General features: G+C 45.2%; 1 protein-coding gene and 1 non-coding gene across 2 annotated transcripts in view; both read right to left on the minus strand.

Annotated features, from left to right (window-relative positions):
* The window catches only part of asap2a (ArfGAP with SH3 domain, ankyrin repeat and PH domain 2a), an 80307-nt gene that overhangs the window by 34021 nt on the left and 30499 nt on the right, over window positions 1-15787 (minus strand). The window contains exons 3-4 of the mRNA XM_056295337.1: window positions 6645-6790; window positions 1394-1468 (exon numbers count right to left, since the gene is read on the minus strand). Coding sequence (XP_056151312.1) covers window positions 1394-1468; window positions 6645-6790 — 221 coding nt within the window. The remainder of the gene's footprint in view (window positions 1-1393; window positions 1469-6644; window positions 6791-15787) is intronic.
* On the minus strand, window positions 12210-12291 carry trnas-gcu (transfer RNA serine (anticodon GCU)). Its single transcript has one exon. It is a non-coding gene; the product is annotated as a tRNA-Ser (tRNA).

Consider the following 15787-nt stretch of genomic DNA (forward strand, 5'->3'; position numbering starts at 1 on the left):
TTTCCTCTCTCTATACAGCTCCTATATGACTCTTTTCTTTTCCTCAGTCAGCCCAATCTCCCCCTTGTGGCATTCATATTCCATCCTACATCCCTCCTTCCTTGCCCTCGTCCCCATCTCTTGTAAGCAAAGGAGTGCAGACTCAGTCAGGAACTTCCAAGACTTTTGCTGCCTTCACCTTTCTCTCCTTCCTGCCCTGCTTTCCTCTCTTCTGATAGTCTAAACAGTCACTTACACAGGACTGGAGTCCTTTCACCTTCCTTCTCATGGGTACTTCTCCCTGGGAGAGGACACGAGTTGGATAATGGGAGTACTAACAGCGAAGTCCTTGACTGGCGACAGACAGGTGTATGTCATCGTCACCTTTACTGGTTCATCCCATTTCGGTATCTTACCATCTTGCTCTGCACCTGCCTCTTTCCCTAAATCAACACAGTTCCTTTTCTCTCAACTCCTACAACACTGCTGACATTTACACACAAGGTCTGTACGTGTGTGTGTGTGCGCGCGCGTGCATGCATGCGCATTGTGGAGTGTCAAATGCTATAACTAGCAACCCCATTAGCCCCATGTCAAGAGAGTTAATGAGAATCATCCATGGGGTAATAAGAGTGGATGCGTGTCACCAACCCAACTCCGCTGCATAGCTAGGGGTGGAGGATGTGCGTGTGGAGGAGAGACGAAGGGGGGCAGGGAGGAAAGGAGGGACAAAACAAGAGGGAGAAAGACAGAGAGCCTCAGACACTGAGAGACAGGTTTGAGAGGATGATGGGGTGACAGAGGAAAGCCTGAAGGGATGACAAGATCAGGGGTGAAACCCCGAGGTTTTATGAGACGTGCAGAGCGACTGACAGGAGGGGAAAGAAGAGAGGAGCGCCATGGTAGAGGAGATGAGAAAGACTGTGGTGTGGTCGAGAGAGTGCGAGAGAGTGGGGGGGGGGGGTCATAGGGAGGAGTTGGCATTTCTAAGGCAACCGGCCTCATCAGGGAGGTGGCTAAATCACATTTTGTCCTAGAAAAAGCTCCAGCCAATCACATGGCTGCACACTGAAAAGTCAGGGGTCACGGTGGATGGTAATGACTGGTGATTGGATTACAGAGCTGAAGAGACTATTAAAGAGTGTCTGTCTGGCTGGACTCGGGTGGCGGACACACATGACTGACTGTTTGGCTGTCTCTCTTTACTGTTCCCTTTCACCGGAACAGATAATATGGTTGGAAATGTTACACAAGCGTCCCTACTGAGCTAATCGGAGAGCAATCAGGTGCCGGCGTAATTTAGGGCTGTTATCCAATCACCACTACAGTGATCCTTAATCACATACTCGTGTAACACTTTCCCATTCAGTCGCAGTATTCTCTAACATCAGAGTAGACTGTTGTGCTGCCTTACCCCCTTGACTCCCTTCAGGTCTCCTTTCAGCAGGCTGTCCAAAGGAAAGGTGATGATGTTGTTCATGTTCTGGAACTGGGGAAAGAAAAGAAAAAGAAAAGAAAAGAGATCAGCGAAGAGAGGTCACATTAGAGGATTTAAACCTGTGGCAAGGCTAATACTGAAGGGTTACTGTTGCTGTAGAAAGATAATACTTCCTGCATGCGAGTGAGTGAGAGTGAGAGTGAGAGTGAGAGAGAGAGAGAGAGAGAGAGAGAGAGAGAGAGAGAGAGAGAGAGAGAGAGAGAGAGAGAGAATGAATATGTGTGAGTGTGTGTATGTGCTTGTGTACATGTCAAGCTAAAAGAGAAAAGGGCGAGGCATCCAGGTAGCATAGCGGTTTATTCCGTTGCCTACCAACATGGGGGTCGCCAGTTTGAATCCTCGTGTTACCTCCAGCTTGGTTGGGCATCCCTGCAGACACAGTTGGCCGTGTCTGTGGGTAGGAAGCCGGATGTGGGTATGTGCCCTGGTTACTGCACTAGCACCTCCTTGGGGCGCCTGTTCTGGGGGGGGGGGGGAATAGTGTGATCCTCCCATATGCTACGTCCCCATGGTGAAACTCCTCACTGTCACGTTAAAAGAAGCAGCTAGTGACTCCACATGTATTGGAGGAGGCATCTGGTAGTCTGCAGCCCTCTCCGGATTGGCAGAGGGGGTGGAGCAGAGATCGGGACGGCTCGGAAGAGTGGGGTAATTGGCCAGATACAATTGGGGAGAAAAGTGGGGGGGGGGGCGATTGTATGACGAGAGTGACAATACTTCAGTCACAAGTCCACAGAAAACACATGCATGCACCCATAGAGTTGTTCTGTTCCTTCAACCTTAATGTTCTGCAGGAGGTAAAATGACATTGAGGGGAAAAAAAAACCTTATGATAACAATCTAACATTCAAACCATCCCAAAAATGGGGTATAAATGCCTAATCTCAACTGTGACTCTCTCTTTATACCTGTCAGTATCACAATCCTCTTAGCTGACAGAGAACCAAGTGTGTAAAATTTCACATGGGTAACACAAAAACAACAAAAACAAAAAAGACACAGGAGCGCTATGGGCAGTGGGCAAATATGCCCCCTGCTAGCATGCTGTTTGGATATGGAAACACCTTTACATGTGTAGCTAATGGAAGCACTTTAAGAGTGAGGGAAATGTGCTTTACAGAGATTTCATTACACATTCATAGCTAGATGAGGACTTCGCCATTATCTCAGTAATTCAAGGATCTTCTCCTGGATCGCCACCTTGCCGTGGTGGATAAGCTTGCATATACTAATGATCCCAAGAGCTATGCCATCCAGAGCTTGGTTCCTGTAGGGTCAGGTGACCCTACAGGAGGGGGGCATGTGGTAGGTCAAGAGGGAGGTTCCAGACGAAGCACAATCCAACAAAGACCTCAATGGCGGACCTGGCAGAGGACAATGCCAGTGAAGGCAGATGAAGGCTGCAACAGAAGGTGGTCCCCTATCATCTTGGTTCTCCATGCCACTGGACTATGGCCACCCCCTGCCAAGGACCATGTGGTGGCCGCAGGCACATTTATTTATTCATTGAGGGGGGGGATTATTGTTTTATTGTGTGAAGCACTCTGTGTTACATTTGTTTGTATGAAAAGTGCTATACAAATAAAATCTGATTGATTGATTGATTGATTGATTGATTGATTGATTGATTGATTGATTAGCCACTCCACGTAGAAAGCTGTTACATGCAAATGTCGTCCCACAAGGATACCCACAAGGACCTAGAAGGAGGACAGTCATACTGGACCCTGAGTGACCGCTAATGATGAATTCAAGGGCTTAGGACAACACGGATACAGAAATCCCCGTGTCAGAAAGCTCTGGGCAACTTAAAACGCGGCCCACTGTGGGACACTCGCCATATCGGTCCCTCCACTGTAGCTGCATTTGGCCAGCAGCTGCCTGAAGTCTTAGCTCCTTTCACTGTGGTAAATGACTCTGTTGAAAATTTCACTAGTGACTTAAATGTGGCCCTCTCTAGTCTCCTCGATTCAGTTGCACCTCTCACTACCAAAGCTAGGCGACTAAAGAGGCCTACACCCTGGTTTAATGATGAGACACGTGCTCTTAAGTGGACCTGCAGGAGACTGGAACGTAAATGGCGAAAATCGAAATTGGAAACTTTTTACCTATCGTGGCATGAGTGTTTATTGAAATACAAGCATGCTTTATCTTCTGCAAAAACATCGTATCTCTCTCACTAAATAAATATTAATAAACATAACCCCAGATTTCTCTTTGACACTGTATCTAAACTTACTAAAAAGCAGTCGTCTATTAGCTGCTCACCATTCACAGCCCATGAATTTCTAGATTTTTTCTGCAATAAGGTTGAGGAGATCTTAAATAAAATTAGTTCTTCAACTCCATCTACTCCTGCAGATCCTGTCATACTAAATTCATATCTACACAATGAGTCACTGTCAGTTACAGTTATTACAGCTTTTGAGACTATCTCACTTGATACTTTGACTAAGTTCGTGTCAGCTTCTAAACCAACTGCTTGCCTACTTGATCCCTTACCACCAAAACTTTTTAAAGACCTCTGGCCTTTTCTTGGACCTACAATGCTAGACATCGTTAATTTATCTCTTACTACTGGCATTGTTCCCAGCAGTTTTAAGACAGCTGTGGTTAAACCTCTACTTAAAAAAACGCACCTTGATCCAGGGTCTCTTAATAACTATCGGTCAGTCTCTAATCTTCCATTCTTCTCTAAAGTACTAGAGAGAGTTGTGTATCAACAACTTTTGACCCATATAAAAGAAAACGATCTATATGAACCTTTTCAGTCGGCTTTCAGGCCCTGTCACTCCACTGAAACTGCTCTGACCAGAGTAGTAAATGATCTTCTACTGGCGATCGACTCTGATTCCACTTCTGTGCTTCTACTACTGGACCTCAGTGCAGCCTTTGACACCATTGATCACTGTATACTTTTGGATAGATTAAATTGTAATTTTGGTGTCTCTGGCTTAGCTCTCTCTTGGCTTAAGTCCTACTTATCTGGAAGAACACATTGTGTCTGCTATAATAATATTATATCAAAATTTTCTGACATTAAACATGGTTTGCCACAGGGCTCAGTACTTGGCCCTCTACTTTTCTCTCTTTACATTACACCTCTTGGCCAAATTATACGCAGTTACGGAATAAATTTCCATTGCTATGCTGATGATACTCAGCTGTATGTGCCTATAAGGGTTGATGATCATACTCAAATCACTAACTTAGAGGCCTGCTTGGCTACTGTGAAAAACTGGATGTCACTTAACTTTCTGCTTTTAAATTCAGATAAAACCGAGATGCTAGTCATTGGCCCTGCTAGACATAGACACCAATTTGATCAAGTAACGATAACAATCGACAACTCTGTGGTTTCACAAAGTGTGACAGCCAAAAATCTTGGTGTTACGTTTGATCCCAGCCTTTCCTTTGATAAGCACATTAAAGAAATCACCAAGACTGCCTTTTTTCATTTAAGTAACATATCTAAAATTCGGTCTTTTCTCTCCATGGCTGACGCAGAGATTCTAATACATGCATTTGTTTCATCCAGACTTGATTACTGTAATGTTCTGTTCTCAGGTCTGCCACATTCTAGTACTAAAAGTCTTCAGATGGTTCAGAATGCTCCTGCTAGAATCCTAACTAAAACTAGGAAATTTGACCATATTACACCAATTCTTGCCTCCCTTCATTGGCTTCCTATCCATATTAGATCAGAATACAAGGTGCTTCTGCTGACTTATAAAATCCTAAATGGGCTTGCTCCATCCTACCTGTCTGATCTCCTTAAACCTTACATGCCATCTCGAGCACTTCGTTCTCAAAATACAGGGCTCCTGTGTGTACCCAAAGTTAAAAAGAAGTCAGCTGGTGGCAGGGCCTTTTCCTATCGGGCTCCATTTTTGTGGAATAAACTGCCTGTTGCCATCAGACAATCGGAGTCTGTTGAGTCCTTTAAATCCAAACTTAAAACTCATCTTTTTGCCTTAGTTTACAACTAGTTGCCTTTAAGTTGAGTGCTTCACAACCTGTACTGGATGGCGGGTTGGTTTGCTGTCTCAATGAATTTACCAACCAATCTTCTGCCGACGAGATTATCGGGTATAGATTATGACGAATTGATGACTTAATTGATTATGGCTAATGACTATTGCAAACTGTTCTCTTCTCTAACATGTCTTTTCTCTCTCTCTGAATGATGTCTTCTCCTTTCTCTTTCTCTGTGTTTGAATGGTGTCATGTGAGTCTCTCTTGCATGCATGTGCGGTCAAGTTCTCCTCCTAGGTCTCCATGGTGATGGTGGCCGCCATTTGGATGCTGCCTGCCCTTCCACTACTCACCTAAGTTTTTCTTAGTACATGATGATACTGGTCGCGTGGCTTGGGTCCTGGACTGCTCTGTTGGCACGTGGACACTGCTTGGCATCCTGTGCATCATGTTTTTCACAAATTTTATGTCTATTACAATTCTGTTATCCTCTTTCAATGTTGTATTATGTAAATTGCGTGAACACAACATCCATTGCACGCTGTCCGTCTTGGGAGAGAGATCCCTCCTCTGTTGCTCTCCCTGAGGTTTCTTCCTATTTTTTCTCCCTGTTAAAGGGGTTTTTTAGGGAGTTTTTCCTTATCCGATGAGAGGGTCTAAGGACAGGATGTTGCGTTGCTGTTAAGCCCACTGAGGCAAATTTGTAATTTGTGATATTGGGCTATACAAATAAAATTGATTTGATTTGATTTGATTTTGATTTCTCACTTGATGGGTGTCAAGATTTTTTTTTTTAACAAATCTTTGAGTGCATTTAAAACCAGGCTTTGGTACATTAGATCCAGCAGATATTCGGTGTTTCAGTGGCACTCTGGCTGTTGCGATGGAAAACTGGAGCTACCCCTAAGGGCTACAAGTTTCAAGTGTACTGTGTGTGTCCGTGTGTCTCTATGTGTGTATGTGTTTTTGAATGCATATGTGTGTCAGACAGAACACACACAAGGTGTGACCCAAGGGGATGAAGACAATTAGGAACAGGATGGAAATCTACTTTCAATCCTTGGGGATTCCACGCATACACAGGCAGGCAGGTATTCACATGCACGCACGCACGCACGCACGCACGCACGCACGCACGCACGCACGCACACAACACAACACAACACAACACAACACAACACAAACGACTCACCAGGTTTTTGAAGAGTGCAGTTAGCTCCTTGGTGAAAACAGAGAACTTGAGGAAAGCAGATCCCAGGTCAGGATCATCTCTGTACACACAGTTCTCCCCAAACTTTTCCAGTGCCTGTGTGTACTGCTCCTCATTCTCCACGTGGGCTGCAACACACACACACACACACAGTCAGTTTTGACAGGTACTAACTAGGATCTGGATCAAGGCCTCTTAGCACTCTGATCTTTACAAGTCAAAAATCAATGATCCAGAATGAATAATAAATGATAACCCTTGAATAAGCCAAAGATCCACTCTAATGGCTCTCTAACCCCGTCACTCCTCCCTTCATTGATTCCTGACATGATTGAAATGTATGCGGCAGAGATAATAACACTTGGGAGAAGCATGTCCCCTTGTTCTTAATACTCTAGCACCATTTCAAATGAATAAGTGGTCTCATCCTTCCATTTCCATTGTGGGCCCACCACATTTTCAGACAGGATAAGAGCAACTTTTCTGAGGAGAAAAAAAAAGCCAGAGAGAACGGCGACAGACAGACAACATTTGACAGCGTTTTCTCAAATACACAGTTTGCAGTGAGTTTGAACTGAGGCGTGTCTGCTTGTTTGTGTTTCTTGCTCGGCTTTTGTGCGAGGCTGACATTTTCCTCTCTGATCACAGATTCGTCTGAGTCCAGCTGCAGCGTTTCCATTGGCTGTGATTAGCAGTGCGCCAACAGGAAAGCATTTCCTGGCTGTGATTTGTCAAAGCAATTCATACAATTCAATTTCAAGCTGGTGCTGCTTTCAAGCAGGCAGAGAAAGAGCAGTCAAGTCCATTTTATTTGTATAGCCCAATATCACAAATTAGAAATTTGCCTCAGTGGGCTTAACAGCAGCACAACAGAAAAACAAAGAACACCTGTGAAACAATCTTTAATCCCTACATTCTGTAGAGAGATGACAGAGAAACCTGCAGACAGAGACAATGGGGGGCAGGAGGTGGGATGGGGGGGCACTAGAGCAATAATAAATAAAGAGGGAGATGACAATAAAGCAACCCTTTGCAGGTCCCTCAGCTCAGGGAAACCCATAAAATGGACCATGACAGATGCCGCACAACATGTCAAAAGTCCACCTAATTTACTGCTGTGTTAGACCTGGCTTACTCCACTTGGTACAGTTACTGCTAAACTCGGCAGCAGATTTCCGGTAATGCCTTTGGGGTGCTGACAAAAACGGGGGATAGGCATGATGGAACTCCAGGGACCATTACCGTGGCAACGACGGGTCTTTTCACTGTGAGGTGATGTGGTGTGGTGGAGGGACAGGGGAAAATAAAGAGGGGGGGGGTAGAAAGCTGAGAAAGGGTGCGAAACTGTACATGTGTGTACAACCATCATAAAGCACCTGCTGCTACACCGTGACTCAGCTCATTATCTGCCGAACGCACACGGACACACGCATACACAGCGACAGATGGGCAGCCAGGCAGTGGCTCATAGATGTAAATGGATAAGCTCATGTCTGGGTTTCACAGATATTCATCGTATCAAGAGGGAGAAATATGAAAGCCACCGAGTCACTCCTTGAAGGTCTCCTCACATTAGAGAGGGAACTGATTTCAGTCACAAAAATAATAGCTGATGTATTGGGTGAACTGGCTGATAAGGCTGCTCTAACACATGGGGGACCTTATCGCCATCGCTGAGGTTTGTGGACAAGAGAGTGACCTGAACAGTGTCTAGTAACTACAGTTCAGTACACTTATCTACCTATTTCTTGGCCTATCTGGTTGTCGATCAGCTTGCTTTGCAGGAAAGTGGATACACCACTCACGTATAGTAGTTTTAGTCTTCTTTTTTTTGTGTGTGTGGATTTCTTCCCCTTTTTTCTCCCCAACTGTATCCAGCCAATTACCCCACTCTTCCGAGCCATGCCGAGCTCTGCTCCACCCCCTCTGCCAATCCGGGGAGGGCTGCAGACTCCCAAATGCCTCCTCCGATACATGTGAAGTCGCCAGCTGCTTCTTTTCACCCGACAGTGAGGGGTTTCACCAGGGGGACGTAGCGCATGGGAGGATCATGCTATTCCCCCCAGTTCCCCCTCCCCTCTGAACAGGTGCCCTGACTGACCAGAGGAGGTGCTAGTGCAGCAACCAGGACACATACCCACATCCGGCTTTTCATCCGCACACACGGCCAATTGTATCTGTAGGGATGCCTGACCAAGTCGGAGGTAACACGGGGATTCGAACCGATGATCCCCTTGTTGGTAGGCAACGGAATAGACCACTACGCTACCCAGATGTCCCTGTAGTTTTAGTCTTAAGACAACAGAAAGGTGGAGAGGGAGACGGGGTTCGCGAGTGAAACAAGAGAACATCATGTCAAGATTGGATTCTGAACTAATGGGATTTCAAAGACAGACTCGCCTCTTTTCTATCCTTCACCTTCCTTTCTTCCTTCCTCTGACGAAATTAGACTAGCTACGGGGATTATCAAAAGGCCTCGTCCAAATCAAATTAAAACATTCTCTGGTAGAATTTCTATTCTGCTGAACATGACTCATATCACCATTTGACATCTTTAGAATATAAATTTAGCGGTAGAAAAACTGAAATAGGATATGAAAAATGCATAAGCAGACACCCCAAAATATAGACGGTTTCAGTTTCAAAGCAGCAAGATGATGCGTCGTTGGAGGGGAAAAGTATATTCAACCACTGCATCTGTCACACAAAGACCACCGCCGTGCACGTGCAGCCTTATTGTTTACACACTGGCTCTGGCTGCTTTGTTGTGGCCATGCCAGGGCGTGGAGCCAACGGGGCGGTGGCCTGCTCTTCATTTTGAAGTGGCGTATGAGAGCTCCGAGCGCTACTATTCACCCACGATAAAACAGTACCGCCTCCCCCACCGGGCTGGTCAGTGTGTTCATTCATATATGTCGTAACATGAATTAAATGTTATAGGCATGCTTGGAGAAGTCTGTGCCTGCTTCAAGATCACACCTTAAACCTTAAAAAAAGTTTTTGTAATCTAGTGAACAACTTCTACAGCGGTGTGGAAGGGTAGAGTAAAACAGAAGGCATGACACACGAGACACAAGGACAGAACATCCTGAAATTAACCACAAGTGCCTCAAAACGGCTGTTGGTTGGTGACCGAGATGGCACTGTTTACATCATCAATGTAATGAGTGCCTCTCATATTGTCCAGTGCTGTTATTCCCAAATGTTACGATTTTGTAGGGGTTGAAAGCCTTGTTCAATGGTTCTCGTTGCTGATTAAGACATTATTCATTAGCAAAGATTATGACCTTCTGGTTTTGAGATTATCCAGTATGATGTGACCTGTCTATTTTCTTCCTTTTTTTGGCTTTCCCCCCTTTTTCTCCCCAATTGTACCTGGCCAATTACCCCACTCTTCCGAGCCGTCCCAGTTGCTGCTCCACCCCCTCTGCCAATCCAGGGAGGGCTGCAGCAGACTACCATATGGCTCCTCCGATACATGTGGAGTCGGCAGCCACTTCTTTTCACCTGATAGTGAGGAGTTTCGCCAGGGGGACGTAGCACATAGGAGGATCACGCTATTCCCCCCAGTTCCCCCTCCCCCCTATATAAGTCATCAGCTGAAGCTCGTCATTCAATTACTCTAATAAAGGACTCTGTATGAGTGCAATCATTTTGTCGACCAATGCGTCATGCTACCTACTAGGCTTGAAGAGGTACCACGATGTGCCCTTCCTTCCATCCATTCTTGAGCTGGTATAAATTGTAAAAAAAAATAAAAAATAGTTTGGCTGAAAGCAATGGCATGGTATCTGGAAGAAGATGAGGGCACGAAAATATGGTGAGAGAGGGTTACGGAGAAAGGTTACTGTTTAGCTTCCTTGGGTAACCCAACCTAAGGAAACTGGGCCTTGAAAAATTCATAGACATACTATTACTCTTACATGTGTGTATACACACACACACACACACACACACACACACACACCCACACAGTACTTTCAGACAAATTATTTCTTGTCAAAGTCGTGTGCGAAAGTTCATTTCCCTCTCTCTCTTACACTCAAAGACCCCCCTTACACGCACGCACGCACGCACGCACTCACACACACACACACACACACACACACACACACACACACACACACACACACACACACACACACACACACACACACACACACACACACACATCTTCAAACAAACATAAAGCTCCCGTGCTCCTGCTGGGGATTATCTAACCTCCCCAAGACTTGTTATTTCAGTTTCTTCCGTCCCTCCATCTCTATCTCTGTCATTCTCTATCACACACACACAGACACACACACACACTAATCACCAGATAGCAGGCTGGCCTGTGCTTCCTCTCCCACACTCTTGTCCCATCCAGCGTGTTCATTCAGACTTCCAGCTAGCCAGGGGCTAACACTGGGCCGACCCTCACATCACACCAGGTCTCGTATCTCTGCAAACTGCGTTGAACACCACTGGAGTTAACATCCACTTAAGTCCAGCGCTGTAGACAGAAGGGGTTATAAACTGGAGTTACACACTAAGCCCACAGAAGCAGGACATCAAGAGACAGGGTGAGGGGAGTAGGGAATGAGGGAGTTAAAAAGATGGAAACAGACAGAAAAAGAAAGAAGAAAGAACGATGGAAAGAGACATTAATCTAATGGAATTATGTAGTGCTTTACTCAATTACCTGGCAGTCATGGGAGTGAAAACGCTGCCTGTGCAGCTGCATTTTCTCTCCCATGCATACAAGTGAAACCCACTGCATGACATTGGCTGGCCAGATACCACTGAATCCAAATGATAACCCGAGCTCTGCATTATTCATCAACCCAATCCAACTATAGTCATGACTCCTTCGCTCTTTGGCAACTACAGGTCCTGGAAAATAACTTTTTCTGTCTTTTCTCGTGCTCCTGTAGCCATTATCTATTCAGCGTTGTGCTTCTCCCGAGCCTTGGCACTGCTGTTCTTGCAGCTTCACAATATGTCTGCTGTGCTGGAGATGCTGCTGGATTATTGATCAAAACCCACAACCTGACAGGTCCCTCCAGCAAAAGTTGGGCAAGACAGACAGCGACGCTCTCATTTCCACTCTCTTTCTCCATTTCTTTCTCTCTCAACAGCTCCATTTCTCTTTCCATCTCCTATCTCTCTCTTTGCACCTCCCATCACTCTCTCCCTTCTATACTATAATCTCTCAATTAATTTTGCTTTATGGTAATGATCGTCACCAGAAATGACACCGCCAAAGGATATTTGCATTTACTAATTCAGCAAACGCTTTTATACAAAAGGTGATCACTGAGCGCTAAATCATACCATAGCAACGACACATGCATGTCAAAAGTAAAACACAAAATTAACGTTTTTGGTGAACCGAGTGTTTTCAGTAAACGTTAAATAAATTTCACTATTTCAATAAATTACAGTCAGTACATCAAAATTCATTGTTATTTAGGTTCAAAAATACTATGCACTTAACATGCATATGGATTTATCATCGGTATTTAACATATTATAATTTCAACATATTAGGAATCAGGAATTCGCCGACGAGGATGGGATTCAAACCCACGCGTGCAGAGCACAATGGATTAGCAATCCATCGCCTTAACCACTCGGCCACCTCGTCGATGGCCGACAGGGAAAAAGCTGAAAGAAGAAGTGAAGGAATCAGGAACACTATTTGTCATTTGTCAAATGAAATATTGTTTTCCCCAGCCCACAGCAGTGCAACACAAAGACAAAAACACATCCAAAAACCACAAAAATACACATATCCAAACTAACACATATATCCAAATTATACAAAGGAAAAAGAAAATCACTGTCCAAGGGAACGAACGCCAGCCAGAATGACTGTCGAAACTGCCGGTCTGTATGGGCTAGCAGTTAGCTTAGCCTGCCCCACTTCCGCATCCTGTCAGACCGCCCTCATTGTTTCCTCTTCGGGCGCAGCTCCAGGCAGGGTTGTGGTCCCTGGGCCCACTGGATACAGCAGATCAAGCTCTCCCAGCCAATCCAGCACCAGCTCTCCCAGCCAGACACCTTCAACACACCTCCCCGCACTCCACATGATACCAAAAATACCACAGTCAACACCAGGCGAGGCCACCGCCAGACCGCCCTTGGTGTTATCAGAACTGCCGGTCTGCGTGGGCTAGCAGTTAGCTTAGCCTGCCCCGCTTCCATGTCCTGTCAGACCACTCTCAGTGTTTCCTCCTCAGGCGCATCTCCGGGCAGGGTCATGGTCCCTGGGCCCACAGGATGCAGCAGACCAAGCGCTCCCAGCCCATCCAGCACCAGCTCTCCCAGCCATCAAACGAAGACAAAACTTACAGACGCAGACATGGACAAAGACACTGCATGGACGGTGCTGGGTGAAGCCACTGCAAACGTGAATTTGCGCAGCCATCTTCCCACACCGGTAATGGATGAGGCCGTGCTGCCATCTTCCCACACCAGAAGCAGAAAAAAATTACTGCCAGATAGGACATTTTGGACATATTACCATGAATATTTCATGTGCATCTGTGCATGTACATGTGTGCACGCATGTTAGCTTGGGGCTTGGGGTTATGTTTTAAAGTTAACATGTGCATTTGTATGCATGCATGTTTCAAATAGTATTACTGGTTATTAATCAAACATTGAAGTACTGCTCTGGCATTGTGGAGCTTTGCACATTGCAGTCTAACAGCTAAATCTCTGTCGACCTCCCTTGTCATACAGTGACCACATATTGTTTTTCTCTTTGTTGCTGCAAGTCTTTTTCTCTCCCTCTCTCTCTCCTCGTTTCTTCCCACCCCGTCCCACATTCCCACTTCCTCCCACAGTTCCAGCCAACTATTTCTCCTTTCCCCGCTTGTATTTGCTTATACCCTTTTCTTAGGTCTTTTTTTTCTCTCCCCTCCTTGTCATGTTAGTCCTGTAATCATTTTTCCCTGTTTTATTCTTTTTTCTACCGACTCCCCTGACCTCACATAGACATCATGTTCCTGTCCCAAACCACACCAACGACTTCACATCATTTCTATTCCCTGTATATCACACCCCAAGGTATTCTGGTAGGGGGGTGAGGCTCAGCAGCCATTAACACCAGAATCTTGTTTGCTGGTTTTTCTCCAGAAGCAATTTTGACCGTCAGCTCTGTGTGTTGTAAATGTCTCAGTATTTCAGCTCTGGAACTGACAGACGGAGAAATACCCACACCTCGTCCTGTCTCAAACACACGGACAGCAGATGTATGTCTTTAGACGGCACAACCACCTCCCTAAATACAGTGTTTTTTCCATGTTTTAATCAAATACAGAAAACACAAAGTTCAAATCTCATCGCTAACACTGCCGTCCATGTGTGCATGCGTGGGTGAATGTGAGGCATTCATTGATTGTAAAGCGCTTTGAGTGGCTGTTGCAGCTAGAAAAGCGCTGTATAAATGTAATCCATTTACCATTTATCTCCCAACTCACACGGTGTGTGTTGAATATGCCTTTATAACATAGTTTCCAACACACTGACGTTCTTGCTAACACTGAATTGAAGACCTGAATACCTACATTGGCATCTATTGAAATATTGGTGATTTTCCATTACTAATAATGCTCTTACTGCCAGTTTTCTGGGGACCCAGTGGAGGCTGCCAATCCCCTCCACCCACCACAGAGAGAGAGAGAGAGAGAGAGAGAGAGAGAGAGAGAGAGAGAGAGAGAGAGAGAGAGAGAGAGAGAGAGAGAGAGAGAGAGAGAGAGAGAGAGAGAGAGAGAGAGAGAGAGAGAGAGAGAGAGAGAGAGAGAGAGAGAGAGAGAGAGAGACACACACACACACACACACGTGACAGGCATGCTGGTCTTTTGGCTGTCTAGCTGAGTGATTGGCGGTCTGCCTACATGCCCAACGGTCTTGCCTCTCATCTCCCAGCCTGCGTGATGGCAGGTTGCATGTCTGGCTGGTTAGCTACAGTCCAACTAGCTGTCCATCTTAATTTTTGTCTGTCTATCGCTGTCATTGTCATGCCAACCTTTAATGCCTACAAACTAGCAGCAATTTCAGAAGTGGAAATTTGCTAGTAAGGACAGTAACTGGAAATAAAGAACAATTCCAAAATGTATGCATTTCAAATATTAGCTCCCTTTTAAAATGTCAGCGGGTAACTTCATATTTCGGGGATGTCTTATGTCAACTGTTGCTTATGTCAACTGTTGCAAACCCCCCCCCCCCCCAATCATAGAGTGGCAATATGATACAAACATTTATTTACAGGCTGTAGCTCAAAAGACTATGGAGGAAGAAGAGGAGTTATGCTAACAGATGAGGTAAAGTAAAATTGCTATTTGCATGTCTGTGCCATACAGCAATCCCCATATTTCCCAGGAGGTTTTGCACCTTGAGGGGACAAACACATAGAGAAAACTAGGCTTCTAGGGAATTGATCTGAACAGTGAATTTGTCACTCTCCCATAACCATTACACTATATGACCAAAATGAGTTTAATTATTATATGTTAAAGCAAAAAAGTTACCAGGTGCCGCTTCAACTAAGGTATAGCCTACTTTTTAAAATACACCACAACTTAGATGTTAAAAAGAACCCTCTTATTCTTTTGGCTTGTTCCCTGTTTCTCAGGGGTTGTCACAAACAGATTTTTGCCCTCCATAGTTTTTTTGTCTGATACATCCCTCTCCCGCAGTCCAACCCTCCTCATGTCCTCCTTTATCTGGTCTTTGCATCTTTTTCTTGGTCTTCCTCTTTTTCTTTTGACAGGTATTTTCAGGTCCAATACATTCTTTCTTATACTGTCCATGCCTCCGCTCTGTACATGTCCAAACCATCTCAATCTTGTCTCTCTCAACTTCTCATCCATTCCTGATCTTGAACGTAGCTCTCACTTCTTCATTTCTCTTCCGGTCTTTTCTAGTCACTCCAAGGACAAACGCAGTTAATCTCTGCTACCTGTAATGTGGATTCTAGCCTCTCTGTTGAAGTCACTGCTTCCATACCATACAGCATGGCAGGCCTAACCATTGATTTGTATACTTTGCCCCTCACCCTCAATGGCATTCTTTTGTCACAAAGCACTCCAGCTACCTTTCTCCATGAATTCCACCCAGATTGCGCCCTTTTCTTG

Source organism: Lampris incognitus, chromosome 16 (genome assembly GCF_029633865.1).
Source record: "Lampris incognitus isolate fLamInc1 chromosome 16, fLamInc1.hap2, whole genome shotgun sequence".
Classification (NCBI taxonomy): Eukaryota; Metazoa; Chordata; class Actinopteri; order Lampriformes; family Lampridae; genus Lampris; species Lampris incognitus.